The sequence below is a fragment of the Podarcis bocagei genome, assembly GCF_964188305.1.
Source record: "Podarcis bocagei genome assembly, chromosome: 15".
Lineage (NCBI taxonomy): Eukaryota > Metazoa > Chordata > Lepidosauria > Squamata > Lacertidae > Podarcis > Podarcis bocagei.
In genome coordinates, this window is record NC_138141.1 from 35197027 (window position 1) to 35213339 (window position 16313).

Genomic DNA, 16313 nt, shown 5'->3' on the forward strand with positions numbered 1-16313 from the left:
CTCAATGGAGGACGAAGAAGAAACGGCCTGATCTCGCCAAGCCTCCTGCCTCTGCAGCAAGATTCCCTCATTGTGCATGGGAAAAGGGGGCGGGATTTATTTTTTGTGCCAGTGCATTACACACACACAGCAATTCAGGTTATGTTTTTGTTTTGTACTGTGCATCTAAAAAAAAATAATGCAGTGACTTACAATCCCATTATATATATTTTTTTCAATTACCATTACTATTATTTTTATTTTATTTTTTTAAAAAATCCTTCCCAAGTGCAAGGAGCTGCTGGAAAGCAACGCCGCCTGGGCCCTGCACAGCCATGTTGTTTCTCCCTCCCCCCCTTTTCCCAGGTCCTCGTTGATCGACTCTCTCCGGCCCTTAAAAAAAAGAGGCCAACGCAGCCCCTCGCTGCTCGGCGCGGTGCTTCCTGGGAGGCGTAGTCTTCCCGCCGAATCCAGGCCGCTCGGAGGCGCCTCGGGAGAACTACATGGCCCAAGGCCGCCATGCGGCGGCGGGGCATGCGCAGAAGCGCCTCCCTTCCCCGAGAACGGGTGAGGGGGGGAAAAGGGAAAAAAAGAGAGAGAGATTCGAGGTCTTCGCTCTCCTCCCCCTCCTCCTCCTCCTCCGGTTCTGGGTTCAGGGTGAGCCGTTGAGCGCAGGGCCCGCGCGCCGCCCCGAGACTTGAGGGTGGGTGAGGGGGGGCGGGAAACGCGGCGGCGGCGGCGGGGGGGGCTTCTCCACAAAGAGGGAGGGAAGGGGGAGGGCGGTAATCCCGAGCTTTTCCAAAGGCGGCAGAAGTGCAGGGACGGTTTTTTTTTAAAACAAAAATATTTATTTAATTTCGCCATCCGACGCTTCTCTTTCTTCTCTCTCTCTCTCCCGATTCTCCTCAGCGGCGACGAGTGAGTGGGGGAGGGGAAGGAGCAGGAGGGGGGAGGGGCGAGAGGAGGAAGGTGGGGGAGGGGAGGCCTCGGCCTATCTCTCTTTATCTCTTATCTATAAAATGCCTATTAACCTGCCCACCCCGCCATGTGTGGTGGAGGAGGAGGAGGAAAGAAATTGCTCTTCCCCAATTTCTATTTTTGTTTTTTTTTCCGAGGGGGAAGGGCGCTATTGTTTGTTCTTGGGGGTTTTATTTTAATATTTATATTCCTTACCTCCACACTTTTCTCCATTTTTTACTTATTTGTTTATTGCGTGCGAAGGGGGGGGAGGTAGGGGCATTGTTGTTGTTGGGAACTTGATTGAACATGTTTCATTGGGTGTTTTTATACTGTTGTGAGCCGCCCTTCTTGGGGTGAAGGGCGGTATACAAGTTGCATAAATAATAATAATGTTCTGGCACTTTTCCCTCTTTCTCTCTTCTCCCCCAATTTTCGTGTTTGTGTGTCTGGGGTGGGGGGGACGAAAGAGGGTTGGGCATTATTATTACTGTTAGGAACGTCATTTAAAGATGCTTTCGCACTTTTCCTCCTCCCTTTCCTCCCATTTTCCTTTTGTGGAGCTGGAAAGGAAGGGAGGTTGGGGCTTCATAATTGTTACAAACTTATTTTTTAAAAATATCACCACCCTTTTCCTCCCATTTTCCATTTTTGGGGGGCAGGGTTGGGACACCATTATTGTTACAATATTTAGGAACTTGATCTTAAAATGTCCTTTTTTATTTTGGAGAGTGGGGGTCAATTTTTTCCTCCAGGGTGTTGGGCAGAGGAAGAGGGAACCACACTGAGCCCTTGTTATTGGGAACCTAATTAACATTTTCTCCTTACACTTTGCCATTTTGCTCCTATTTTCCATTGGGGGACGTTGAGAAGGAGCCCCTGCCCCTATTTTTTTGGATGTGGGAGAGGAAAGAAGGTTGAGGTTTTATGACGGTTGTTGCTTTCATAAAAAACTTCATTAAAATTTTCTCTTTACACCTTTCCTCTCCCTTCTTTTCCCATGGGAAGAAACAACAACAAGAACTCCCAGTGCAAAAGAAGTAGGTTGTTGATGTTATTAGGAACGTATTTAAGAATTTCTTAACTCTTTCTCCTCCCATTATCTATTATGGGAAACAGGAGGACCAAATGTTTCCAGTGGGGCAGGAGGAAGACAGACAGAGGCTCTATTGTTGTTGTTGCTATTATTACTAACTTAATAATTTCTCAATTCACTACTACAGTACTTCTTCCCTGGTCTCCCATCTTCTGTTGTGGGTGAGAAGAAGCCCTGACTGAACTAATTTTTTGGGGGGGAGGGGAACAACGGGGAAAGATTGAGGCTGTATTACTATTATTGTTGGTGTTTAGTAATAAAAAAAATTCCTCACACTTTTTCTTCTTTCTCCCCAACCCATTGAGGGGGAGAGGAAAGACTTCTAGTTTTTCCAGAGTGGGAAGGAAAGGTGGATGGGGGATGCGTTGTTATTGTTAGGCACTTAAAGAAAAAAATCTTCTTATACTTCCCCCATTTTTCAATTGAGGGGGTGGGGTGGACTGAGCCATTAATAATATTAGGATTGACCCTTTATTATGGTTATTATAATTATTATCCACCCTTCGACCTAAGGTCCCACAGCAATTTGAAATAAAATATCAAAACAGTTGAAAACAAATTACAATCACATGAATAGGGTGGGTTCCAGCATATGAGGGAATGCTGCAACTTAGGGGGTGCCACAGAAAATAGCCTCTCCAAGTGCCACCCTGAAGCAGCCTATTATTACACTATTATTATTATTATTATTATTATTATTATTATTATTATTATTATTATTATCATAATCATCATCAACAACATTCACTTCATAGTAGTATTTCTTTACAGCCTACCCCCCTCAAATCTCTAGAGGAGAGGGACTTACCCTGTTTCTTAAGGGGAAACTGAGGGTTATATCCAGTGTTAGTCTTACTCAGAGTAGACCCATGGAAATTAGGCCTAAGTTGGTCATGTCCATTAATTTCAATGTGTCTACTCTGAGCCAAGCTAACATTGGCTACAACCCTGAGCCTCTATTATTATCAAAAATAATAATTTATCTTCACACTTCCTCCAGTCTTTATAGAGGGAGTAAATACTTTTCTTACCTATTTTTCTGTAGGGTGGGGAAAATATAGCCTCTGTTTTTGTAGTCATTGTTGATAGGAAGGTGACTTAAGCCTCTCTTTTTGTTAAAACACTAATAAAGACTCAAACCACAACTTCCTGGTAGTGTAAGGAGTAATGTTTTAGTTAATAAAAGTAATAAATAATAAGACTTTCACTTTGGAAAGTTGACTAGGAAAGTTCTCTTGCCTACTCTCCCATCTCACAGAGAATTTGAGATAGTCCAAGTAGAAATAATTTCTTTTTCCTTGTATTCATTTCCCCCACCCCCCAAAAATAATTATCCATGGGAAAATAACATTCTTAGTCTGTATTTGCATGTATGTTTGGAAAGCCAACTGAGGAAGACTTCAATGGATATGTTTTTTGTGGGGGCGGGGAAGTGTGGAGAAAAAATTATAAAATTTCTTTTCCCTCCCAGTTATTTGGGAAGGCCTTCCTTAGCCAGTTTTCCACAGTAACAGTACCAGAGGTTCGTTTCCACTCTGGAAATTAGGCTAAGGCAGTCCTCGTGTGGGATGGGGTGGGCAGTGTGGTGACTGGGGCCTGGCTTCTTCGCTTGAAAGTCTGCAGCCTCTGACCCACAAGTCTTGACTCTAGGTACTTGTGAGTCGGAGTCTGAGGCTTTCAAGCTAAGGAGTCAGACCAGGTGCAGGGCTGTGAGCCTCCTGCTAGTAATCACAGACTCAGAATTGTAGAATTGGAAGGGACCCCAAAGGTCCTCTAGTCCAACTTCCCTTCAGTGCAGGAATGTCAGTCCCCTGCCCAATTTGAAACCATACCCGACCCTGCTTAAGCTTTGCAAATGTGCAAGCAGCTTTATTGCTGAGGAAGACAACTGAGGGTGAGGAACATGGGTATGTAGGGCCAGAGCCTGAACCACTCATGAACCTCATCAGTCCAGCTGGCAGAGAGTGCAGCATGCCTGAGGCTAGGGAATTGAGAAGTGCTCCTTGTCTGGCCAGAGGGTTGGCCCTTTAAGAGAGTAGAGTTAGTCACAAGGGGGTGGAGCCTGAGAGAGGTAGCCTGAGAGCAGGAGCTTAAAAAGGCCCTGTCTGCTCTCAGCCTTTCCCCAGAGCAGATTGCTCACTGGGAGCTATCCGTGGTGCTGGTCGGGCAATTGCAGGCCAGCCTTGCCTTCTCTGTGGGTGTATTATTATTATTATTATTATTATTATTATTATTATTATTATTATTATTATTAATTGAGTTTATACACTGCCCTATACCCAGAGGTCTCAGGGCTTTTCACAGAACAAATTAACATCTATTCATAAATTAGCATCTATTCATCCTTCTGATGCAATCCCAACTTTTAAGAGGTTTGACAATTTTATCTAAGATATTTGTTTACTGCCCTTCATATAAATAACCCAGGACAGCATTCAGAACTGCAACCTGTCATAAAAAGAAAGAGGAGGAAATACATCTATACATGTGTAGCAGAACATACCAGGCAGTGTGGAAAATAAATTACAGTGGTACCTTGGTTCTCGAAGCTAATCCGTTCCGGGAGTCCATTCAACTCCTGAAACCATTCAAAAACCAAGGCGCGGCTTTCGATTGGCTGCAGGAGCTTCCTGCACTTAATTAGAAGCCGCATCGGACATTTGGCTTCCAAAAAGCGTTTGCAAACCGGAACACTTCCTTCCAGGTTTGTGGCGTTTGGGAGTCGATTTGTTCAACAACTAAGCCGTTCGGGAACCAAAGTACCACTGTACTGTTTTCCTCTTCACACACACCCTGCTGCCAAGTCTACATGAGGGTGGCAAGGCTTTCTCAGTCTCCCCCCCCCTTTTTTTTTTGCTGAGGCCTGAGTAGTTGTTGTCATGCCTCCCTGAAAATTTGCTTGTCCTTCCACTATGAGGTGGGTGGTGCACAAGAATGATAACTAAATAATTACAGTGGTGCCCCGCAAGACGAATGCCTCGCAAGACGGAAAACTCGCTAGATGAAAGAGTTTTCCGTTTTGGAGGTGCTTCGCAAAACGAATCTCCTATGGGCTTGCTTTGCAAGACGACAATGTCTTGCGAGTTCCTGCTGGTTTTTCCCCCTCCCCCCCCTTTTCTAAGCCACTAAGCCGCTTATCAGCTGATCCGATCAGCAGATAAGCCACTAAAAGCCGCTAATAGCGCTAATCCGTCGATGGGCTTGCTTCGCAAGACGAAAAAACCGCTAGACGAAGAGAATCACAGAACGGATTCTTTTCGTCTTGCGAGGCACCACTGTATTCCTAAAATGATAGTAAAATAATAGCATTTTCTCCTCAAGCTCTCTACCTGCCTCATGAATGGGCTAAGGAGCCCTTTCCCCATAGAGGGAATGGAGGGGCAGTAGGAAGAGGGGGAAAATAGTTTTATCGTCAAACTCTCCTCCCATTCCATATGTGGGGAAGGGCTTTCTTACCCTATTTCTAGGCGGAGGGGTTTCATCCAGTGTGTGGATAATAATTTAAAAATGCAATAATCAAATTGAGCTTTCTTCTCTATATGCACATCTTTATTACCTTGGTACAAGGGAACAGCTTCCATAGTGAATCTACCAGGAAGAATAAAGGGTGGGTGGGGAAGAATTGTTTCGTTATTATTATTTGCTGGATTTATTTCTCTTTCCCCTACCAAACATTATAGTGTTTATTTGTGTGTAGACTTCCTTGGTGAATTACATTGGGTGGGTGTGGAGCCCCTGTACTGTATTGTTTTTGTTGTAATCTTTATTCCACTCTGGTTGCTACATTGTGGTGCTCCCAGCATATTTGTTTCCATATGTGTATCTTGTTTTCTACCCTACCCCCACCCTCAGCACCAAATCATAGTGGCCAGAACAACAACTTTTTTCCAATTACCCTCCCAAATCTGAAGGAAGCCTCCCCTTTTTTCTTTGTTAATTGCCTTTTAAAATAAAGTTCTATTTCTGGAAGGAAGGCTATTTTTGTTCTTTCTCTCCTCCCAAAAGAATCTTCCCACACAAGTTAATGTATTATATATAGCTAGATAGAGATAGAGATACACACACACACACACACACACACACACACACACACAATGTTTTCAAAGTTTTTAGTGGGATTGTTTTAAATTTTGGCACAGAGCCTGGCATAAAAATAAAAAAGGAATGCTGTGAGCCCCTTTTGGAGAATTCCTGTCAAAAAGTAGGATACCTATTTAATAATTAAAATAGTGCAGATATATTTTCTTTATAATACTTTATCCGTTATTTGTTATCTACTCCCCCCCCCCCCAAATCTGTGTCCTGCAGTGCACTGTTTTTCTTATTTAGCTGAAGCTTTTCTCCTCACACCACATCAGTGGTAGGAATTTTGCCTACATATTGTGCAAAGAGAAGATAAACAAAAAATCCCTTCCCATAGTTCCTACGAGTCCAGTTACCTTTAGATGGTAAACTGTTCCTTTAACTTTTCAGTGGCCTTGTGTACATTAGCTAAAAGTTGGTAAAATGAATGTGGCAAATGTTTGTGTGGTAGTCAGGTATGCTTAAGATTGCAGCCTGATCTTACACATGTTTTTTCAGAAATAAGTCTCCACTCTGTTCAGTGGGTCTTACTCCCAAGTGTGTAATAGGATTGTAGTCTTAGTCTGTTATCTCTTCTCTCCCCGCCTCCAATATTTCTAATGGGGATGTAAGCATGCTTCTTTTCTTCTTCCTGCTATGCAAAGTGGGACCTTTTAGTTATCTTCTCCCCCTGCCCAGAGTCTATATGCTTCACGGAATGATAAATATGGGGATATTTTTTTTCACCTGTCGCTTCCCACTGCAGAATTTCCTAATGGGGATCTCCATATATATCCTCCTGTTACTGCTTTATTTAGGATAAAGCTGTCTACCCCTACTCACCAAAATAATCCTTGTAGCGTGTGTGTTGACTGTGGGGAAGAAGTTGCCTAAATATACACCTCCGCTTCCATAGTAACTTCTGATTGTTCCCCAGCTTTTTGTGTTGCTCCTTTAGACATTTTATTCCCACTCTTTGTGTGGGGTTTTTATCTTTTCATATTGTTTTTTCAAGAAGAAGTAACTTCTCTTCTTCCCCCACCACTTGCACCTCCGCTTTCCCAGACCACAGTTCCTAATTGGCAAATGAAAAGGGAGTACTGCATTATTTTGAGTATGGCTGGTTGTTCTTCATCATCACATGTATTCAGTGGGCCAAAGGACTTGCTTTAAATACAACATCCTTTCTGCTTTGACCTTATTAGAAGTCCTTTGTTCTGTTTTCTCCTTTCTGTGTTCCCCTCTTCCCCATTTCTCATTTAAGAAAAGGCCTTGAATCTTCTCACAGCTTGCAACCCGCCCCTCCCCCACTTGATATAAAGATAAAGGGAGCATGTTTTGAGTAAACACTTCTTGTGATGCTGGGGAACACTAATCCCCACTCTCATACACTTTGTTCCTGAAACCTATCCTTAAACATAAATCTGTTTTAAAAGAAATTATTTGATTATCCCTTTTAGAGGAGTTGGACTGTAACCCACAACTTCTTGATATTTTCATGTATGTTACCTAAATTCTCCACTGTTCTAACTACAGATGGAGAGAGACTTTCCCCTGTAATTCTTTTTCTTCTCCAGATAGTCAATTTGTTGCAGCAAGTAGCTCCAGTACTTGCTCTTGGAGACTTGGGATCTAATCCCTGATGTTACTTAGAATTTTTAGATTGACACTTGGGATATGTGTATCTGTGTGGCTTGCAGATGTATTGCCACCTTTTAAAGTCTGTTACTTCCTGCAAATTTAATTATTGTAGTTGTACAGAAGTCTTGACCAAGTGTTGTTTCCTTCAGAATAGCATGCAAGTATGTCCAGGCCAGTGTCCTCCATCTTAGAAAGTATTCTACTCCTAGTGCTAATTTTGCTATATTGGTGATTTGTTTATCACACATGTATCCTGCATTTCTTTCAAAAAGTGTACATTAATTACTTCATAAATGGGATGTTCCCAAGAGACCTTAGTGGCCTCTGTGGAAATTTCAGCCTAGGTCTTCCTGATCTAAGCCCTGCCTTCTGCAATCTATGAAGCAAATACTGAATCACCTACTTTTTTAAAAAAAATCCTCTAATTTCTAATACTCTTTGCTTCCAATCTAGACTTTCAGAATTGCTTATTAAGAATGTTTTTGACCTATAGAGGGGTTTGGGGGGTGCGGGGTTAACAAAAAGGTGTTCAGAGCAAAATGAAGAGGGTTGTTCATTACTACATTTGCAGGCTTGATGTGTTGGCCTCAGAAAGAAAGTGGCCCAGATTTCACAGACCTAAGTAAATGCAGGGAATCCAGGTATCATCCCCACTGTCCCCCAGCACCTCTCTTAACGTGACATGATTTTTCATGCAGCATTCAAAACACTATTTTGAGAGGCTAGGAGAGTGCAATTTCACCTGCTGTTCATTTGCAAAGTATGCTATGGATAGTGGTTGCAACTCACAAGTCCAACTTCCCGGCATCTGAGCCATTTGAACTAGTTTCTTACTGCCAAAGTAAACAGCCTAGCTGCCTGTGGATATCCTTGTTGCCTTCCAAAATTTCATATTGTACTGTTAGGTAGCATAGATTCCCCAATCCGCAAAGCTTCCCACCCCATTTCATTTGCATCTCAATCCAATGCGTGTTTACATAGAAGTCCCACAAAGTGCTGTGGGACTTAGTAAGTACATTTAGGTTTGTATTGTACTGGCCAGAAAAAGTTTTGGTGCTTCACATTAAAAATTGTGTTTTTCTGTGTCTCCTCCACATTCCCTTGTCTGTCTGGAAAAGTCCCAGATTTTTAGAAACAATTGTTTGAGCTTTCTTTGCTCAGAAAATATGACCACTTTTCAGTTGTGCATTTTTCTGTTTCAGGTTCCATTTTAGCTGTGCAGAATTCTTGTAATGCAGAGAATAGGTATGAAAATACAAACTGGACTTTCATTAGCTTTTGAAAATAAGATGTGAGAGATACTGTATTTGCAGTTGGTACCCACGTGTTGTTACCAATGAACTTATGAAACAGAACCTTTTCTACAGAAGAATAAAGCAGTAATTTTTCCCACCCCGCATCGCTGGAGCAAATGAACGGTTGACTCCAAATGCTGGCATCAAGGGTATATCCTTTATCAGCCACAGTTTGGTTTATCAGAAAGGTCAGCAGGCTCTTTCATTATTGAGAACCATGGTAGAAGCCTGGGCTGAACAACAGGTAGTTTTTCTATCACACAGCATAATAGAGTGCAGAATATAGAACACTCCAAAATCTGGTCATTTTGGTCATAATCCTGTCTAGTTTTGTTGGCAAAATACTGAAAAAACTTTGCAAGTTTTTAAGTCCCAATAAATACATTGACTTAGAAAAATGATACAAGTGGCTCTTTGAGTGGGCCCTTATCATAATCCCATTTTTAGGCGAGATAAGATTGGGTGGGTTACATAGCAGGACCTTTTCTGTGGCGGAACCAGCTGACAGATCTGCTTGGTGCTCTACCAGTGAGCTATTGCCTTTCAGTGTAGCCATGAGTTCTGCAAATCCTTTAAAAAAAAATGAACTCTCATTAATGACCTTTGCTGATCATTATTATCTTTACATCCTTATTGCTATATAAGACTGCATTTGATAGTGGCAGTTGAGCCATGAAATAGGTCAGGATTTGAAAAACTTAATTCTTTTTATAAAAAAAAGTTTGCATAAAATAAGTCCTTAAGATGGAGGCGGGAGGGAGTTGTGACCTTCTCTTTGGGCATTTGGAGGTTCTCATATATGCCCAGATTTAAGAGTGCACAGTGTCCAATCATATTTGTGTAAATAAAGTGCAGGAGAATGCTGCTAGGGTTGAATGATGCAGAAGGGAGAGAGCCCATGTTTATTTTTGTATATTTTTATTCTGCCCTTACTCCAAATAAATCTGAGCAAGGTACATGGATTTCCTCCCTCTGCTCGTGTTATCCTCTCAGCAGACTGTATGATAGGTTAGGCTGATGTTAAATTCTCGAGAATAATCTTTTGGAGAATATTCTCGATTAATGAGAATATTAGAGAATTTTCATTTAAAATAGGAGAATATTCATTTTCATGCATTGAAAATTATATTATTAGTTAATATACATGTTTATTCATGAGTAAACTTGTTCAGATGGCAACCAAAAACTGTACTTTTATTCAATGGGGCAATGCAGTGAATTCACATTCTTTGATTTTTTTTGTACCAAATTTGAAATTGAAAATTCAATGTGAATGACTCACGTTAATCACTAAGCCTGCCACTAACCAAATATTTACCATCAATTTTGAATTATGTTGTGTATGTATGAAATGTAGCTTTTAAAGTAAAAGGAATATTAAAAAACCTCAGGTCCACTACATGAGTACATTCTTTAATAAGCATATCTACATGGTATAGTGTTTTCAGTGCAACGCTAATAAAATCAATATAAAATTTAAAATAAATGCTATTATTTCCAGAAAATAAAACATAAATAATCAGTAATGACAAGTTACACAACATCAGAAATGCAAATTACTATCTCACATTTCAGAACTGCTAATGGTGAATGACACAATGCCCAGTAATGTAACTGGATCAAAAACATTATTATTCATTACTTACACTGGCATTATCACAGCTTAACTTACTATTTACTAGATTTGTAAAACTGGCTCTTACATTACAGTTTGTGGAGAATATTCTCCTGGAGAATTTTCTAGCAGAGAGATGTGAAGGGAGTTCTGGTAAATGCAAGATATCAGGGTAGGGGGAAAGGGAGCATTTCCACCTTCTACAGCCATCCCATAGTGAGCAGCTGAGAAATCTGGTTGCTCAGTAGTTTTGGTTATCAGTTATTGCTCTTGACTTTGTATTCCACACAATGCAAAGGGGTAAATAATTCATTATGTGTATGCCTACTATATAATTTGGATTCACTGTGTTCTTTTCTCATTTTTTCATAGCAAAAATGGCTCAAGCAGCTATGGCAGCAGCATCTAGCCATGAAGAGGATTCATCTGAAAGCAGAATGGTTGTTACATTTCTCATGTCAGCCCTTGAGTCAATGGTATGATGATACTGGTATTTACTGTAATGTATCTTCTGCTTGCAACCTTTCTTTAGGTATCTTCATGCATGCCTGGTCATCTGATTGTTATTTTATCTTGCAAGTGGTAGAAGGTGTAAGTCGACAGTCTTTCAAACCCGTCTTCCTCGTCTTTTTAAATAATTAAATAATTATGATACAGCTGTGCCACTTGCTACTGCAATTCTAAGCAGCAACTTTTTCCTTTTACAGTGCAAGGAGCTTGCCAAGTCTAAGGCGGAAGTTGCCTGCATTGCCGTGTATGAAACAGATGTGTTTGTGGTGGGGACTGAGAGAGGAAGAGCCTTCGTTAATACAAGAAAAGATTTTCAAAAGGATTTTGTAAAGTACTGTAAGTTTAAATTGCAGTTTTTTCTCAAACCATTTAAGTGTCTCCTTTGGGAAAAGCGTAACCCTACACAGATTTGGAGTGGAGTGCTGAAGATGGTTGGATGGTGTCTTGTATGCCACCTCTGGCAACTCCTGCATCCAAGCTGGTGCCAAATGTATTACTTGACTTTCCTTTGGGCCACACCAATGGAACTCCCCCCCCCAAGTTTTTTTAAACCCCTAAAAATGGGGCTTTTCTCCTCCCTAAGAAAAAGCTCAACAGCTGTGAGCTGACTCCCCAAAAACGTGGCTTTTCTCCTTGAAAAAGCTCAACAACTTTACCCCAATGGGGGTAGATCACTGCCAGTTTTTAATTCTGAAAGTAGATCGCAGTCTCTTGAGAGTTGGCCACCCGATGTATTTGAAATGACTACAAAATAGAAAAACGACTGCACAGTTCATGAAGACGGCAACAGTTAATGCAAATCAATGTTTTGGGGCATCATTTGCATCATATAAACATCTGTGTATACCACAGAAGTCCAAAACCATTCCAGAATAATGCATATTTGTGCAGCTGCCCAAAAGGGAATGTAGAGAAAGCTAGGCACACTATCTTAGAGGGAATTCAATGTTGGTGCAACAGTTGACAAGACTGTCCTCTGCATGGTCTTCTGCTGTATTGAAATATCTTAACTTGTGGTTAGGCACATATATCGTTGCAATTTAGCATTCAAAAGGTGACTTGGTTTTGGATTTCATACTTTCTGTTTTGCAGGTGTTAATGAAGAGGCAAAGGCTGCAGAACTACAGAAAATAAAGTCAACATCCCTAGATAATAGGATGACTGTGGATATTGTGGAAATGGAAGCCCTCAGGAAATCCGTTGAGGATTATTTCTGCATCTGTTATGGTAAATATTTTTGTTTTATTTAGAATAATGGTATAAGCTTTAGCTTACAAATGTTGAAGCCACTAAAAAGAGGGTTAAAGCTGGTTTGTGGATCCTCTTCCATTCCTGGTTCTAGGGGTTCGGGGGAGAAGAAGAAGAAAATATTGAGTGGAAAGTTGTCATAATAGAATTGTGATGTCCTTACTCCTGAGCTGGGATGCAAATGGGTCTCTCCTTGAGGAAGGCAATAAGACCACGAAGATGCTGAATCCTACCTTGTTGGATAGGCATTTCCACCCATTTCATAGACGCAAAACTAGTCTTAGGTAAATAAACCCATAGCTGCTTTATTCCTTTAGGAACGGGATAGTAATAGCAGTTTTATACGGCACTATGTAACTAAAATGCACTGTGTGTGTGAGAAGCAGCACTTCACACAAGTGTGCTCTTGTTCAAGTTTTCTTGTTCAAATTTCTTGCGTAAGATGTCACCATGCTAGCGTCCATTACTGTGTCTTGCAGTTGTAGGTAGTATTTTCCACTGAAGAACATTGTTACAGTAAGGACCAGTGTAGCTAATGTGGTGATGACCTGTGTTGGAGGACTAAAATATTCAGAAAGGCTTCATTTACTGAGGCCATGGGATGTTAATTGTTTTCAGTGTCTATATCCAGAAGTTCTCTCTTGGCTATTGTAGGACCAGTAAGTCTGACATGCTGCGGTTGTCAGAATTGAAATGCTTAGCAAATATTAATATTTAACAGTTTATAGACAGGTTCTGAAAAAGTTCTGTTTTTCTAATAATTCATCATCATTGTCTAATAATCAACCTACATTCAGTTACTGTTAAAGTCAGATTGTTGCTACAAGGTCCCAGTTTTGTGGAAATTATGAAGGAAGCACTCCTGCCCTCCTTTTTTCCTGCTTCAGGAGTACTATCTATTACAGACGTATTTTGCTTGGAGAAATGATTTTGAGCTTACAAGACTGAGGCAAAAAAATGGGTGGAGGAGGGGAAAGACAAAGGAAGAATGCATGTTGCTGTGCAAGAAGGGGCATAATTGCCATAGTTTTGGTATCTTATTGATAAAGATTGCTTTCCTCCATCCAGGCAAAGCTTTAGGAAAGTCAACTGTAGTTCCTGTGCCGTACGATAAGATTCAGAGGGACCCATCTGCTGTGATGGTGCATGGTCTCCCAGAAGGACTTGCATTTAAGCATCCCACCAACTATGATGTTACAACACTGAAGTGGATTCTGGAAAACAAATCTGGAATCTCATTTGTCATCAAAAGGTGTGCTAGCACCTCCTTTTCTTGGAGCAGTTTGTTCAGTTAAATTATAAAGGTAAAGGTAAAGGTACCCCTGCCCGTATGGGCCAGTCTTGACAGACTCTAGGGTTGTGCGCCCATCTCACTTAAGAGGCCGGGGGCCAGCGCTGTCTGGAGACACTTCCGGGTCACGTGGCCAGCGTGACAAAGCTGCATCTGGCGAGCCAGTGCAGCACGGAAACGCCGTTTACCTTCCCGGCAGTAAGCGGTTCCTATTTACTTGCACCCGGGGGTGCTTTCGAACTGCTAGTTTGGCAGGCGCTGGGACCAAGCAACGGGAGTGCACCCCGCCACGGGGATTCGAACCGCCGACCTTTCGATCGGCAAGCCCTAGGCGCTGAGGCTTTTACCCACAGCGCCACCTGCGTCCCTTCAGTTAAATTATAATTGCGTATAAATCTTTATGTCTATCCTTAAGTTTATCTATAATTATATTGGAAGTGGGTGGTATTTAGTGGAGCAGTGTTGCTGCTGAGTTGTGAACTTGAAAATCTCTTGTTCAGACATTTCCTCTGCTATGCCATTATTATTATTATTGTTATTATTATTATTAGAATTTATATAATGCCTTATACCCAGAGGTCTCAGGGCAGTTCATCTGTTGTCTGAAATGGGCATAATAACACTGAGCCGTTTTCAGGGTGGCAGTAAGGATTGCATATACAGTCGTACCTCCGCTTATGTATCCCTCCGCTTACGTAAACGTCGGGATATGTAAGTGGCAAACCCGGAAGTATATTTCCGGGTTTTTGCCGCGCAAGCATGCGCAGAAGCGCTCTACCACTGCACATGTGTGCGCAGAAGCGGTCCCTCTGGTTGTGGAAACCTTGGGATCTGATCGGAGCTCCAGAACAGATCCCGTCCGCAACCGGAGGTACCACTGTATACAAAATGCTTTGAATACTTTTAAATGCTAGTAGCTCTTTTTAGCTGTGCTTTTAAAATAACAGAACATTTTCTTTTTAATAGGCCCTTCCTCGAGCCAAAGAAACATCTAGGTGAGTAGACACTTGTCTGATCTAAATAAAAACACTGGAAATTTCATTTGATACAATGGCCCGATTTGCACATTTTGGCAAGCCAGGGGATGACTAACCCTTCTTGTACTGAGGGCTACGTTGACACATCACCAATCTTCCAAGGATTGCATCATAAAAGTGGGTGGGGCCAAAGGGTACAATTTGGCATGGCCATTTTCTTGTTATTGGAGAGGACAAATTTGCTGTGTGTCTGTCTCATTCTCACAAACCATTTAACACCACAGATCGTAGCAGGGGACCTGCAGGAGTGGTCAGTTTAAAAATGTTATTTTTAAAATATTGGGGGGGGGGGCAGTCACAGACCCCTTTTGCTTGCACAGCCAGTCACTGCTTGTCAAATCTGGCTTTTGTTACATTAGGGTTAGGTAGAGATTAATCTGTTAATTGATCTGACCAGCAAGCAAGCCTAACTCAGAAGCCTATATAGGCATCAACAGGTATTTTCTGAATCACTCTGGCCTGTAACTGTTAGAGACTTTCTTTGCTGGTGTGACTGACTTTTCTCTTTCTCTCTCTGTAGTTTGCAGGGCCTGGCTGAATTTTTGTGAGACCTTTGGGTCCCAGATTCAGGACCTGCTGTGACCTTGAGTTATGATACTGGTGTTATGCCACTAGTAGTATTACTCTTTCTAGGGGAGAGTATTTTCAACTAGTTCCTATTATTATTATTATTATTATTATTATTATTATTATTATTATTAGTAACATTATGTACATATCAAGTGGCATTACTACTTGCTTACTTGTTTTTCTGGTTGTGTATATACAGCCAGTGAGGGGGAAACACATCACAGATGCTATTCCTTTACACAACCAAATGCTGCCGGTGCTGTGATTTGCTGCATTTTAGTTTTGTACCTTGTGCTTAGATTCTTTGGGGTGAAGAGTAGGCTAAAAGTAGCTTGAAATAAATAAGTGAAAATGTGGAGTCCAAGTGATACTAGTTTAACCTTACTCTAGAATTATATAATTGGGTGTGAAATATAAGCACCACATTAACAGATAACATTTTATTCCTTGCAGCACCTCGGATGACAGATTCCTCTCACACAGTAACATCCCCAGGTGGAAGGTAGAATATTTTTTGTGCTTTTCTGTGGTTGTTGCTTTTTTTCAACAGCTTTTCTCCTGTTGGTGCAAAAATAATAATTCAGAAAGGATATCTTTCAACCACAAAATACGGTTTTGAATATTCGTCTTTCATTTAAAATACTCATTTCCCCATCATCATAGTTTGCCAGGCTGCTGACAGCATCCTTTGTAAGCACACTAAGATAATTTTAAAAATCCTAAAATACAAGAAATCAGTCTCATCATCAGGATCAATCTTGTTAAAAGCCTAAGAGTATTTGGTGCCAAAAGGCCACCTGAGTTGATGCCAGACAAAAATATGTGTGATGACCTTCTCATCCATCCAGTTGTCTGTCTTGGCTGATGGGGCCCTTTTGACCTTTGTAAGAACCACAGCTGCCATTTCAAACCAGAATAGAAGTTTCCAGCCCTTGTAGTTGTGAGGAAAAATGTGAAAACAGCCCAGTGTGTCTACTAGCCCTAGGAGCCTAACGTAAAATGTTCTGTGGTT

General features: G+C 41.3%; 1 protein-coding gene across 11 annotated transcripts in view; it reads left to right on the plus strand.

Annotated features, from left to right (window-relative positions):
* The first annotated feature begins 481 nt into the window (after window positions 1-481).
* The window catches only part of GTF2I (general transcription factor IIi), a 60225-nt gene continuing 44393 nt past the window's right edge, over window positions 482-16313 (plus strand). For 7 of the 11 annotated variants that reach the window (XM_081172892.1, XM_081172896.1, XM_081172895.1 and 4 more), the window contains exons 1-7: window positions 482-636; window positions 11018-11121; window positions 11353-11491; window positions 12248-12382; window positions 13472-13655; window positions 14661-14689; window positions 15755-15803. In XM_081172892.1, the coding sequence (XP_081029018.1) occupies window positions 483-636; window positions 11018-11121; window positions 11353-11491; window positions 12248-12382; window positions 13472-13655; window positions 14661-14689; window positions 15755-15803 (794 nt within the window). In that variant the 5' untranslated portion in view covers window position 482. Of the gene's footprint in view, window positions 683-878; window positions 898-1944; window positions 1977-8937; window positions 8981-11017; window positions 11122-11352; window positions 11492-12247; window positions 12383-13471; window positions 13656-14660; window positions 14690-15754; window positions 15804-16313 lie in introns of those variants that run through there. The other 4 variants (XM_081172900.1, XM_081172901.1, XM_081172902.1 and 1 more) reach the window with 4 other exon arrangements.